This window comes from Rhincodon typus, chromosome 13 (genome assembly GCF_021869965.1).
Source record: "Rhincodon typus isolate 14 chromosome 13, sRhiTyp1.1, whole genome shotgun sequence".
In the NCBI taxonomy this organism is placed as follows: domain Eukaryota; kingdom Metazoa; phylum Chordata; class Chondrichthyes; order Orectolobiformes; family Rhincodontidae; genus Rhincodon; species Rhincodon typus.
In genome coordinates this window covers 66,624,536-66,637,333 of record NC_063344.1, presented here as the reverse complement: position 1 = coordinate 66,637,333, position 12,798 = coordinate 66,624,536, and the positions used below count along the sequence as shown (strand labels likewise).

Sequence of the window (12,798 nt, the reverse complement as noted above, 5' to 3'; positions counted from 1 at the left end):
AAAAGCAAGCTCAACATTAGATTTGGAATTAGACAGGTCCACTCAGCGGCCTAATAACAGCCGGGAGGAAGCTGTTCTTGAACCTGTTGGTATGTGTGTTTCAGCGTTTGTACCTTCTGCGTGACGGGAGAGGTTGGAAGTGATTATAACCGGGGTGGGAGGGGTCTTCCATGATGTTGGCAGCATTTCCATGGCAACAAGAAGTGTAGATGGAGTCAATGGATGGAGTGTTGGCTTGTGTGATGGACTGGGCTGTGCTCACAACTCTCTGTAGTTTCTTACGGTCCAGGGCAGAGCAGTTACCGTACCAAAGCTGTGACGCACCTGGATAGAATGCTTTCTATGGTGCATCTGTAAAAGTCGGTGAGGGTCCTTATGGACATGCTGAATTTCCTTAGCCTCCTGAGAAAGAAGAGGTGTTGTTGTGCTTTCTTGACTGACACATCTATGTGGGTGGTCTAGGATAGATCTGCAAGTGCACTCTGCATCTGGGCTGACTTGCCATGTAAATAAGTGTTTTTGCTCAGCTGCTGGTGTGCCCCCGCACCCAGGAGCCGACTTCCTACCTTCAGACCCTGCAGCAATACCTTTACATCGAGCCTCCTCCTCCTGGTGCGTCTTTGTGATATAGTTTTGTCTGTTGGGTGCATGACCTCAATTACAACAGGCAGCTCCTGTTTATTGGCTGCAAGTGTCTTCAGGTCTCCCTCGGGATGCTGCCTATCTTTTATCAGGAGCTGATCGATGTCTGTTTTGAGGGTGTAGCTGAAAGGCACTTACCTTCTTGCTTTAAATGGAGTTATGAGGGCCGTCTTGTGGCACAGTGGTAGTATCCTTGCCCCTGGGGTGGGAGGCCTGGTTTCAACTTCCACCTGCTCCAGAGGTGTGTAATAACATATCCTGATTAGGTTGATTAGAAAAGTCTTTTTTTTTTAAAAAATGGAGTTATGACATGAGAATGAGCTGGTCACCCATGTCTGTTCTAGGTTGGGGATGGTCTTTTCTATCTCATGATCTTGGTAGATTTTGGACTCTGCTGAGCCCAGCTGTGGGATGTGGGAGATACTGAGAAAGCCGGTATTTATCACCCATTCCTAACTGTCTTTGAACTGAATGGCTTGCTTGGCCATTTGAGGGGTCAGATGAGAGTCAAACACATTGCTGTGGGTCTGGAGTCCCCGGAATGAAGAAGACGGTCTCATTTTTTTGCTGGTTAGGTATAAGTCATCTTAAAAAAAACTTGCAGTTTAGATTCGCAGCCCAATGCAAGAAGAACACCAACCAATTTGGCACAGCAAGCTGCCAAGACACAGCAACATCATAAGCTAACAGCAGAGTGCATTTAACATCATTGATTCTCTATCGCCCTCTCAAATTCCCCATGCAGCTAACTCAAGGCAGTTCGGATTGGGCAATAAATACTGACCTTGTCGGCAGAAGTCCACATCACGGGATTGAACAAAGTAGAAGTTCACTTTCCATTTGATTCTGACAAAGACACCTCTTGGTGTCAGATTGTAGTGCTTCTTTTGGGAAGGAGGTAGGAATGGGCGGTGCGGGTTTGGGGAACGATGAGGTTGGAGGCTGTGGGTGGGAGGTCACTTGTGCGGGGTTGGGTCCTGACCCGAAGCGTCAACTTTCCTGCTCCTCTGATGCTGCCTGGCCTGCTGTGTTCATCCAGCTCCACGCTGTGTTATCGCGGTGTCAGATGCTGCCTTTGACAGGGGGGGGGTCAGCCAGTTCTGCAGCTTTTGAGATGCATTTCAAAAGTCCAGATTTTATCAAGGCAACAGCACGAAAGAACCTCTCAGAAAACCTGACAATACCATGGACACTTCTACACTCAGCATCAAACAGCTCGCTTCTTTGAGACAGAGACTCGGACTTTGTCCAAATTGCATTGATGGGTTTGCAGGCTGTCATTTTGTTCTGGCTCTGTAGACTTTGACAAGGCACACTAATCATGTTAACAGTTCCCCTGTCACCTCTCACAGAAGCCTTTACTTTATTGCTACCTGTTCCCTCTTCTTCCTAGGATTCTCTGCTTGAATATTACCGCCTCGTTCCACCTCCTCCACTGGTTCTTTCATGCACCTAATGTCCATCACTATTCAGCACTCACCCATAATTCCATAGGTTTCGAAACCTGTACAGCTCCTTACCTCCCTTGGCCATCTCTTTCTTCTTTAAACAAAAACATGACCTACCCCCAAGTTTTATCTGCACTGTTCAACCTCGTGATGAATGGCTCCTTAGCCTGCGATGAGTTAGTTTCCACAATTCAATGTAACAATGTCTCTAACATAATTCCTGTCCTGACATTATGATGCATCAGTTCTGCACAGACTAAAAGGAGCAACTGATGGATATACTCAGCAGCTCTGGCTGCATCTGGGGAGAGAGAAAAAACAACATTAACACTTTGCGTTACTCTTCAGAATCCCTGCTGAGTATTCCAGCACTCCTGTTTTCATTTTAGATTTTTAGCATCCGCAGTGTTTTGCCTTCATGTCTGTATTTACTTTTCAGGTTGGGTAAGGCTGTATATCTGAGTTATAAATCAAATACTTCACACCCATTCTGTGGTGTAATTCTGTTGTACAGATAATCAGCCATCCATGAGGGACTATTACCAAGAAAGAAAGGGTACAGGATTGGAAACAACCAAGCTGTATGGGATGGAAATTGTTTGGAGACGCAGACTGGGTATAAAGGGTACATAGTTTGGTTGATCAGACATGAAGATTTGTGTTCTCCAGTGATCTGTACTTTTTGCGATATTTATCAATGCTTAGCCAAAGGAATACAGGGGTGTGAATCTAAGTTTGCCGATGACACTAGGCAAGGCACTGAAAGCCACGTTTGGGGAGTGGGAGGGAGACTGGAAGTTCCAAAAGAGCATTGATTGCATGAGTGGTTTGGAGCTGTGGAAAATGGAATTGATTCTGAGAAGGTGTGAAATAATCTGTTTGGGATCTAAGAAAGAAAAATAAACTCCAGTTGTTCTGGAATAATGGGAAGCTATGATCTCTAATGTTGCCGAGGGACTTGGGTGTCTGTGTGTATAAATTATTACAATCTAATGGATGCCAAAAGCGGTTAAAAACTCCATGGACTTGCAGAATGTGCTTAATTATAATTGGCTAATGAATTTCAAATAGTTAAGTGAGAAGCACTGCATTTTGGTAAGAAAAATTAAAGAGGCCACATATTACATGGAAATGTAGAGCAAGAGTAAAGAGATCCAAACACAAAACAGCAGGTCACTAAAGTCAGACCAAAACCAAACCAAGCACTTGGGTTCATTTCTAAAGGATACAATTCCAAACTAGAGAAATCGTGAAAACTGTTTCAAATCTTGGTTACTTCACACCTTGGAGTTCTAAAAACTATCATCCCGTGTTAGCTTGTTGTGACACACCTCCACCTCCTGGCCTGGAGGTCAGCTTACCACTGCACCACAAGAGCCCCATACCTTGCTGTATATTTACAGTCCCGGATACCAGATTATAAAAAGGCAATAGAAGCATTGGGAAGGATGAAGCACTCTCAAGATAGTACCAGGACTGTGAGGTTGTATACGTCAGGAAAGGATGAATAGGCTGGGTTTCTTTTCTCTTGAAAGAGAAGGCTAAAGGTGCTGACTGAATGAAAGTATTTAAAATTCTGGAAGATCTTGCTCTAGCACAAACAGAGAGTTGGTTTCTTTTTATAAACAACGACAGAAATAGAGATCATTAATATAACTAGTCAGCAAGGAATCATATAGGGTATTTGGAAGAAAACTTTTAACTAGACAGCAATGAGAATGTGGAAGTTGTTGTTGCTAGAGTGAGTCGATTTCTTGTTATGTGGGCATCAGTGGCTCGGCCAACATTTGTTGCCCATCCCTAATTTTCCATGAACAGCATAAATTGCTCCTCCAGTTAAGAGTTAGTCACCATTACTCTCTGACTGGAGTCAAATGTAGACCCAAGGACACCAGGTATCCTTCCATAAAGGAGGTTAGTGAACCAAATGGGTTTTTACAACACTTGATAATAGTTGTCATGATCACCATTACTGAGGCTAGCTCTGTATTCCAAACATTTTAGAGTCATAGAATCATACACCACAGAAACGGACCCTGGGACCCTCTCTGTCTCCGGTGATTCCTGAAAGATCACCACCAATGCCTCCACAATCTCCTCAGCTATCTCCTTCAGAACTCTAGATGTATCTGGTCCAGATGATTTATCCACCTTCTGACCTTTTGTCTTCCTCACACCTTCCCCTTACTGATGACCACTGTACTCACCTCTGCCCCTTGAGTCTTTTGAAGTTCTGGTATCATGCTGGTGTCTTGCACAATCTCTCCTGCCTTTTCCCTGTAACCCATGATTTCCTTAATACAAATCTATCTCAGCCTTGAATGTACGTAATGACCCAGCCTTGACAGACCCCTGTGCTAAAGAATTTTCATTGATTTACTACTTTATATCGTAGAATCCCTACAATGTGGAAACAGGCCCTTCGGCCCAACAAGTCCACACCGACTGTTGGAGCACCCCACCCAGGCCCATTTCTCAGAAAAGAAATTCCTTCTCATCTCTGTTTTAAATAGGTGACTCCTTACGTTAAGATCATGACTTCTAGTCCCTAGACTCTCCCACAAGGCGAAACAACCTCTCTGCATTGACCCTGTCACATGGTTTAGAGGGTTTGGAGTGGTGTTGAACTGTTTGAGGCTGATGTTTCATTAGATTAGCCCCCTCCAGGATGTTATAATAAACTCAGGCCTGTGGCGAGCATTTGTGAAGTCCAGACTGCCAAAATATTCGATCCGTCTCTGGCGTTTAGCTGGGTCAAAGACGCTGTAATGACCGTCGCAATCTATGGACCATGGGGTTGGCCGTTTCACCTGGAGCAGATAGCCCCTTTTATTTTCAGCAAAGGCTAGGTTCTCCCAGCATGCTGCTCTTCCCAGTGGCAATGAGCCAGTGATAACAAAGACAAAGTCTGTTCTTGCCACACGTCACGAGACTCCATCTACCTGTCTGATGGTTCCTGAGGATACTTCTCTCTGGAGAGCATGGAGTTTTCCAATGCAGTGGCCAACAATATTCACTTGGCTAACTCCACAAGGAACAGATCCATTGATGAGCCTGTTTCCCCGAGGATTTATTAATTCACTACTGCCTGCTCCTGCAGTAGTTTATTGATTTGTTAGTAAGCCCACAATGATAGCAGGTGCTGGATTTCCTGGTATCTGTTACTACATTGATTTATTCATTTGGATGGATGTTCAACAGCCCATTAATTTATTGATTTGTTCAGGGACTGTTGTCATTGAGTATATAATAGATCTGTCTGCTTCACTGTGTAGCAGTTAGTTAGTAATGTGCTCAGTGTGATTTCTTTGAATTTAGTGTATTGGATTTAACGTCTGTGATTATATGGTATTGAAACTATTGAGCTGTACATTAAATTCTCAGTCTATTCCATTCACTCAAAACTCCATTTTATTCTGCGAGCACGTACTATTCATTCTCTGCTTCCGAGAGCATGTTGTCATCTTTCTTTGAAAACCCCAAGGTTAAACTTCGCATTGGGATTTTCTGTAATTGTCTGTGCAAAGTCATAGGGGATTGACCAGGTTTAAAACCATAATTCAGAGAGCCATCTCTCTCTCACTTGGTCGCACAATACAAATTTAATGAACCATAGCCTAAGAAGTTAGGGAAATGTTTAAAGGAAAGCAAGCAGCGTTACAAAACTGTATTTACTCAGATGGCAAAAATAATTTCAAAATTCCCTTCTTTGGAACCGAGGAAATAGATTTGACATTTTCTGCTGCAAAGTCCTACCTTTTTTATGACACGTTCTCACCTGCCCCTTAAATTTAAATTACCACAGGAACTGTGTTTGTAGAAAATAAAAACTGAAAGAACTGTAGATGCCATAAATCAGAAACACAAATAGAAGTTACTGGAAAAGCTCAGCAGGTCTGGTAGCGTCTGTGGAGAGAAAACCTAGTTAACGTTTTGGATCTAGTTCCTGACTTAAGGTGACAGAAGAGCAGAGAACTTAACACATTTATGTGGCATTGCTTTCCCTGCTGTTGTCATGGTGTTGCTAACAAATTCAGTGTGACAGCTCTGTTTAAGGAGCTGAGAGTGGAATGCCATATCGAACATCAAAAGAGAGATATTACCAGCGATTATTTCGAATTGAGTATCTGCAGGACAATCAATAATAACTAATAATTATATAAATAAACTTGTTGTTCTTCTTGTAGTCAGTTCTACCTCTAATGAGCAACAAATTCTGTAGAAATTCTCTATCTCTTCTGAAGTAATCATCATACCAGACTTGAAGTGTCAGACTCTGTTCTCTCTTCACAGATGCTGCCACACCTGCTGAGCATTTCCAGCATTCTCTGTTATCTATTTTTGTTTGTGACTACGACCCTGTTTTTGGAGGAATGGGATTCCGTTATCCCAATCCTTTAAAACATAAATGCTGTTTAGTTCTTCCTTATGAACCCTAATGTTTAAATTAAAATACTGTAGCTGGTATCACCATGGTATCAACTTGCTTCCTGCATGTCTCTACTATCACCTCTAAACATTTTGTCAGGATAGTGGTCCTGTCTTAATGCTGTGGTATATCTGATCTTGCAATCTAAATGGCAAAGCTCTGTCTTCACATGACACCAGCCTTAGTCTAAGAATAAGAGGTAAGGCTTTCGTGACTGAGATGAGGAAGAATTTCTTCACTGAGAGAGTTGTGAACTTGTGGAATTCTCTACCATACAAAGTTGTTGGGGCCACTTCTTTAGATATATTCAAGAGGGAGCCAGAGATGGCTCTTGTGGCTAAAGGGACCAAGGGGTATGGAGAGAATGCGGGAGTAGGATACTGAAATTGCATGATCAGCCATGATCGTATTGAATGGTGGTGCGGGTTTGAAGGGCCAATGGCCTACTGTTGCACATATTTTCTATGTTCCTATGAAAGACATGCTGATCTTTGATTGTCAGCATGGCTCTTAACTCTGAGTCAGAAGGTTGTGTATTCATAGTCCACTCCAGAAACCTGATCAATACCTTGAAGCTGAGGGACTGCTACACTGTTGGAGGTGCCATTTCTTGAATGAGACATAAAACGAGAATCTGCCTGTTTTCACAGCTAGTATTTAAAGAGCAAGGCGAGGTCTCCTGATGTTCTGGTCAATAGTTATCTCTCAACTAGTATCAATAAAAAAGTTGACCTATTCATTAAAAAAAAGCACAGTGGCTCAGTGGTTAGTATGGCTGCCTCACAGCAGCAGGGACCCGGGTTTAATTTCAGCCTGGGATGTCTGTGTGTGGAGTTTGCACATTCTCCCTGTGTCTGCATGGGTTTCCTCCAGGTGCTCTGGTTTCCTCCCATAGTCCAAAGATGTGCAGGTTAGGGTGGATTGGCCATGCTGAATTGCCCATAGTGTCCAGGGACGTGTAGGTTAGGTGGATTAGTCATGGGAAATACAGGGATAGGGCAAGAGGGTAAGCCTGGGTGGGGTGCTCTTCAGAGGGTCGGTGTGAACTTGTTGGGCTTAATGGGTGGTTTCCACACTGTAGGGATTCTATGATCTATGATTCTGTGATCACTGCTGTTTCTGGGAGTTTGTTGTGTTTGCAAAATTGGCAGCTGCATTTCCCTTTATTACAACAAACAACTACATTAATTTAAATTCACCAAGGTTCCTTGGACAGCGCCTTCCAAAACCCATGACCAGTTCCAAGTAGAAGGACAAGGACAGCAGATACATGGGAACACCACCTCCTGCAAGTTCCCCTCCTAGCCATTCACCATTCTCACTTGGAAATGTATTACTGTTCCTTCACTGGGACAAAATCCTGGACCTTTCTCCCTAATAGCATAGTGGGTCTACCTACACCGATTAGACTGCAATGGTACAAGAAGGCAGCTGACCACCACCTTCTCTTGGGCAAGTAGGGATGGGCAAGAAATGCTGGCCCAGCTAGTGACACCAGTGTCCCATGAGTGAATTGAAAAAAAACACTGCAAAATGCTAAGCTGAGACCATGAAAGGTGCTATATCAATGCAGCTTAATTCTCATCATCAATGGGTAGGTGGAGGTTTATATGGTAAGTTGTACCTAAAGATGACTTAGTCACCTAGACGAAACTAATCTGCGTCAATAATTAACTGAAGTACAGGGAGAAATTATGAAATTAGCCCGTTAATATGATACCTTTGCTCAGGCAACGTCAGAGCCTCACAGAAGACCTTAGGCCCAAGACTCTCATTCTCTCAATTTATGTAAAATAGGTTCCTGAGAAAAGAAGGGTTTGGATTAAGTTGAAAGGCCAGTTATTAAGGACTGTATTAGCAGGAGCTGATATGGAAGCTCTGACAACATTTTCCGTCTTTTCTGTCTGACAGCACAAACTGGGAGAATTAAATGTTGCCATGGAGCGCCAACCTGATACCATGCCTATCCGCTGGAAGTAATGAACAAATAATGATCAGGAATGTTTATTCATGCTCCACCTTTGGAACAGAAACTACGGGCCTGGCTTCTGGGTGGTTGCCTCCAGGTCTTGGAATATTCCACATTTACTGTGGATAGATTCAGGATTGGCTTATATTGTACATGTATAAACATCAGTTGCCCTGAGTGCGAGCTTTGTTCTTATTAAATACGATGGTACCAGTTTTGTTGGTCTATTGTCCAGTAGAATGGGTACTGTATTGCCCTGAAAGTGACATGTTTCCCTTCCTGTTTGCTCCTTGCTGCTATGTTGGGGTCTATTCCAGCATAGAATCCCTAGAGTGTGGAAGCAGGCCATTTGGCCCATCGAGTCCACACTGCCCCTCCGAACAGCATCCCACCCAGACCCACCCTATCCCTGTAACCCCACATTTCCCATGGCTAATCAAACTCGTCTGCACATCTTTGGACTGTGGGAGGAAACCGGAGCACCCGGAGGAAACCCACGCAGACAACAGGAGAACGTGCAAACTCCACACGTTCAGTTGCCCAAGGGTGGAATCGAACTTGGCACCCTTGCACTGTGAGGCAGCAGTGCTGACCCCTGAGCTACCGTGCTGCTCAGTATGGCCCCATTTTGGCTGGAAGCCTACTTATAGTGCGTTTGTCATGATCCATGATGATGTACAGCCTTGATGCGCCAATGACCCAGACTTGCTCACACATTTGCAATGAGCATTTCCCACGAGGCCAGTGTAAATGCATGCTGTGAGGGAATGCTAATGCCTTGGGTTTGGCTCTGCATTGGGCTTCCCCAAATCCTTCCTTCTCCCCAGTTGGAGCAGCAAGTTGCCAGTGAGCGCTGAGGGAAAGGCGAAACTCTTAGGATGGTTTGGAATTTAGCCATAGGGACCCCCCAGACCCTGGTAAGTGGGAAGTGTCCCTGTCCCACCACCTGCCTGGACCTCAACCACCTTCCCTCCAAACTCAAAACTGGCGACATCCCGCCCATGATTAAAATTGACTTTAGAAGGGATGACTTTCTTCTTTTAACCTTGATGCTCCTGTCAGAAAGGAATGTAATCGCGAGGTGCTGGAGGATCATGACTGGGTGTGGTTGAGAATGATTAAGTTTTGCTGCTTTAACTCCCAGACATTGCAGTCTGCTCTTCAGAGAGAGGGAGACTTTTACCCTTGGAATTCTCTTTATGAAGCCTCTATCCCTGCATATTTTTAAGACTGTGACAGGTTTTTTTGTCTCTGAGGGAAGTAAGGAATATGGGGAATCAGAAAGGAAGTGCTTTTGAAGCCCAAGATCAGCCATGATCTTATTGAATGGCGGAGCAGGCTCGAGGGGCAGAATGGCCTACTCCTGCTTCTATTTGAGTATTTATATGGGGGGGTGGTGTGGGTGGGTGTGTAGAAGGGTATATCTACAGCTTTCAGGACTTGGACAGCCAACTGGCCCCAGGTAGAATGGGTGAAGGGGCAGTGACAATATTTCCCTCATGTACGTTGAAAATTTCTCCTCAGCAAATGCAACGTCAAAAATCTGAAGTACTGCCCTCTTCTTATTTCACAGGTACCCAGAGTTTCGCAATCTTCGATCAGAAGTGCTCTGATATTATCAGACAATGATTTTTTAAACCCTCGTCCAGTTTAACTGATGGGTGTTCAATGTACGCAGTGAAATGTTAAGCCATTTGAAACCACCAGAATCCATACAGTTAAAGTGAGATTGATTGTGTCTTCAAAAAGAAAAAAAGAAATTAGGACCAGTAGAATACCCAAAAGGCAATTGTGATTCAAGAGGTGGTGATTGAAGGGGAGGAGATTGAATGAAATGAGAGGCATTTGCTGGGGAGTAAAGTACTTTTGTTTGTGTTGGAGCTTTTTTCTTAAGCTGTTATTTTGTATTCACAATAATTTCTCCACTGATAAACTACAGCTCAAACCCAGAAGGTTGGCCGGGAATGCAGACAAACTCTCCACAGAAATTCGTAAATTTGCTTTATCCTCATTCCCGACTTAGAAACAGTGACTGGCAATCCGGAGCACTTCAGCTACTTGTATAACAATTCGTGTTTCTCCTCCTTCTTCTTACAGCTTACAGCTCCATCTGCTGTTGTCCTGTACGGCCGCTTGAAATGAACACCACCCACAAATTGCCTCAAAGTAGTACAACACAGCTGCACAACACAACCTCTCCTGCATTGGTGAGGGAATGAGAAATGCGGGTTTGATTGACTGCAGGATTGGGGATCTTCAATCCTAGGTTTACTATGGGTTCCAGGTTGGAGTTGAATTTGAATGGGCAAAATTACAAAGATTGGTCTGCAGCACAGTTGAGCAGGTCAGCTAAGCTGGGGGATAGTTAGTTGTGTGACCCTTGCCAATTGGAAGACAAACGGGGTGCCATAACTCAGTTAGATGTTTCTTAACCATTGTGTGACCCTTCCAGATGAGGAATAGAAGTCCCACTGCCTAGACCTGAACGTGTGATGGGGCATAATGACCAAACCTGATAGACAGTGGCCAGGAGTGCAGGGCAGGATTGTGTATAAGAAGCAGGATGGAAAGTTGAACCAGCTTGCCTGTCGTTTCAGGGTTGAAGGAGGCGGGCACTGTGACATCGTTGAAAAGCAGCAGCTTTGCCACGGTAACAGACATCAGTGACTCCGAGTTCAACTTCCCATGAGCACCAGACGTTCCGGCTTTCGTCGGGAGAAACATTTCAGACTGATTCAGCCTCAACGCTGGAGAATTCCTCTATACCAGGAGAACAATGGTGTGGGGGCTTTTGTGTGGAGATGCTTCTTATGAGCCTGTCTGATAACCTGGCATGCCCATTTTATTGGCACTGTTTGAAGAGAATTCCAGACATTTCGTCATAGGCTCTCAAACCTCCAAGTGCCCCTCTCCCACACTCCTGCCATTCTCACAGGACAGTGCCTTCCTATTGCCAATTGGAAGACAAACGGGGTGCCATAACTCAGTCAGATGCTTCTTCACCGTCAAGTAAATCTGACCTTTTAAAACCATTCTGTGACTAGTAAACACAAATGTTGAAAGGAAATGATAAAACTAAAATGCTCTTTGGATTTTTAGAATCCCTACAGTGTGGATGCAGGCCATTCAGCCCACTCTGACCCTCCGAAGAGCATCCCATCCAGGACCACCGCCTCCCTGTAACCCTGCATTTCTCATGGCTAACCCACCTAGCCTGCACATCCTTGCACTCTATGGGCAATTTAGCGTGGCCAATTCACCTAACCTTGCACACCTTTGGACTGTGGGAGGAAACCAGAGCACCTGGAGGAAACCCATGCAGACACAGGGAGAATGTGCAAACTCCAGACAGTCGCCCGAGGGTGGAATCAAACCTTGGACTCTGGGGCTGTGAGGCGGCACTGCTAACCACTGAACCACTGCCATCAGATAAGCCAAAGCAACTCATAGCCAAAGATGTACTTTTGAAGTGTTACTATTGTTGCAGTGCCTTGATCAGCTGTATCCTGAATATTAGAATTTAATTTCTGGAGAACAGACTTTAATTCTGGAGACCTGGCAATCTTACTGTCTGTACCCCGCACCCTCTATTCTGTGTCTCCAAAGGGAAGGATACTTATTGCTGTCTTTCTGGTAACTCCTGTCTGATGGGGCACCAATTTGGAGGATAGATTGGAACCTTATCTATAAAGTGTTTGGTTGTTGCAAAATGCTTGATGCTGAATTTAAAGTGAGGTTTTCCCCTGCCTCAATAGGACATTAGCCAGACCCCCCCCAAAGTGTTACATGTCCAGGGGCGGTGCCAGTCTCTTGCCAGACCGTATCTCCTGGAATTCCAAGCACGAGAATGCACAGACGTTTTAGGAAAATGGACAACCCCAGCAAGGCCATCCAAGATGGCGGTGGAGTAGGAGTCCTGAGTCAGAGCTTGTCGGCTCCATCCGTTCCTTTTTTTTTATTGCTCTCTCTTTTTGCGTTGTTTTTTCCTTTTTCTTTTTACCTGCCATCCTCGGACAGCAATGATGATGTCCAGGGTAAAAGCCAGTGCGGATCCCTGGCCTCAGCGCAGGCTCGAACTCGCGGCCTCAGCGCAGGCTCGAACTCCCAGCCCCAGCACAGGCTCGAACTCCCGGCTTCTGTGCGGATTTGAATTCCCGGCCCCAGCGCGAGCTCAAACTCCTGGCCTCGGCGCAGGCTCGAACTCCCGGCCCCAGCATAGGCTCGAACTCCCGGCCCCAGCACAGGCTCGAACTCCCGGCCTCAGCGCAGGCTCGAACTCCTGGCCTCAGCGCAGATTCGAACTCCGGATC

The 12,798-nt window shown here is 44.9% G+C and overlaps 1 protein-coding gene across 1 annotated transcript in view; it reads left to right on the top strand.

Annotated features, from left to right (window-relative positions):
• The window catches only part of LOC109914753 (cilium assembly protein DZIP1L-like), a 95,085-nt gene extending 83,892 nt beyond the window's left edge, over window positions 1-11,193 (top strand). Inside the window, exons 12-13 of the mRNA XM_048604589.1 lie at window positions 10,586-10,695; window positions 11,086-11,193. Of these exons, the coding sequence (XP_048460546.1) occupies window positions 10,586-10,695; window positions 11,086-11,091 (116 nt within the window). The 3' untranslated portion in view covers window positions 11,092-11,193. The remainder of the gene's footprint in view (window positions 1-10,585; window positions 10,696-11,085) is intronic.
• The last annotated feature ends 1,605 nt before the right edge of the window (window positions 11,194-12,798 follow it).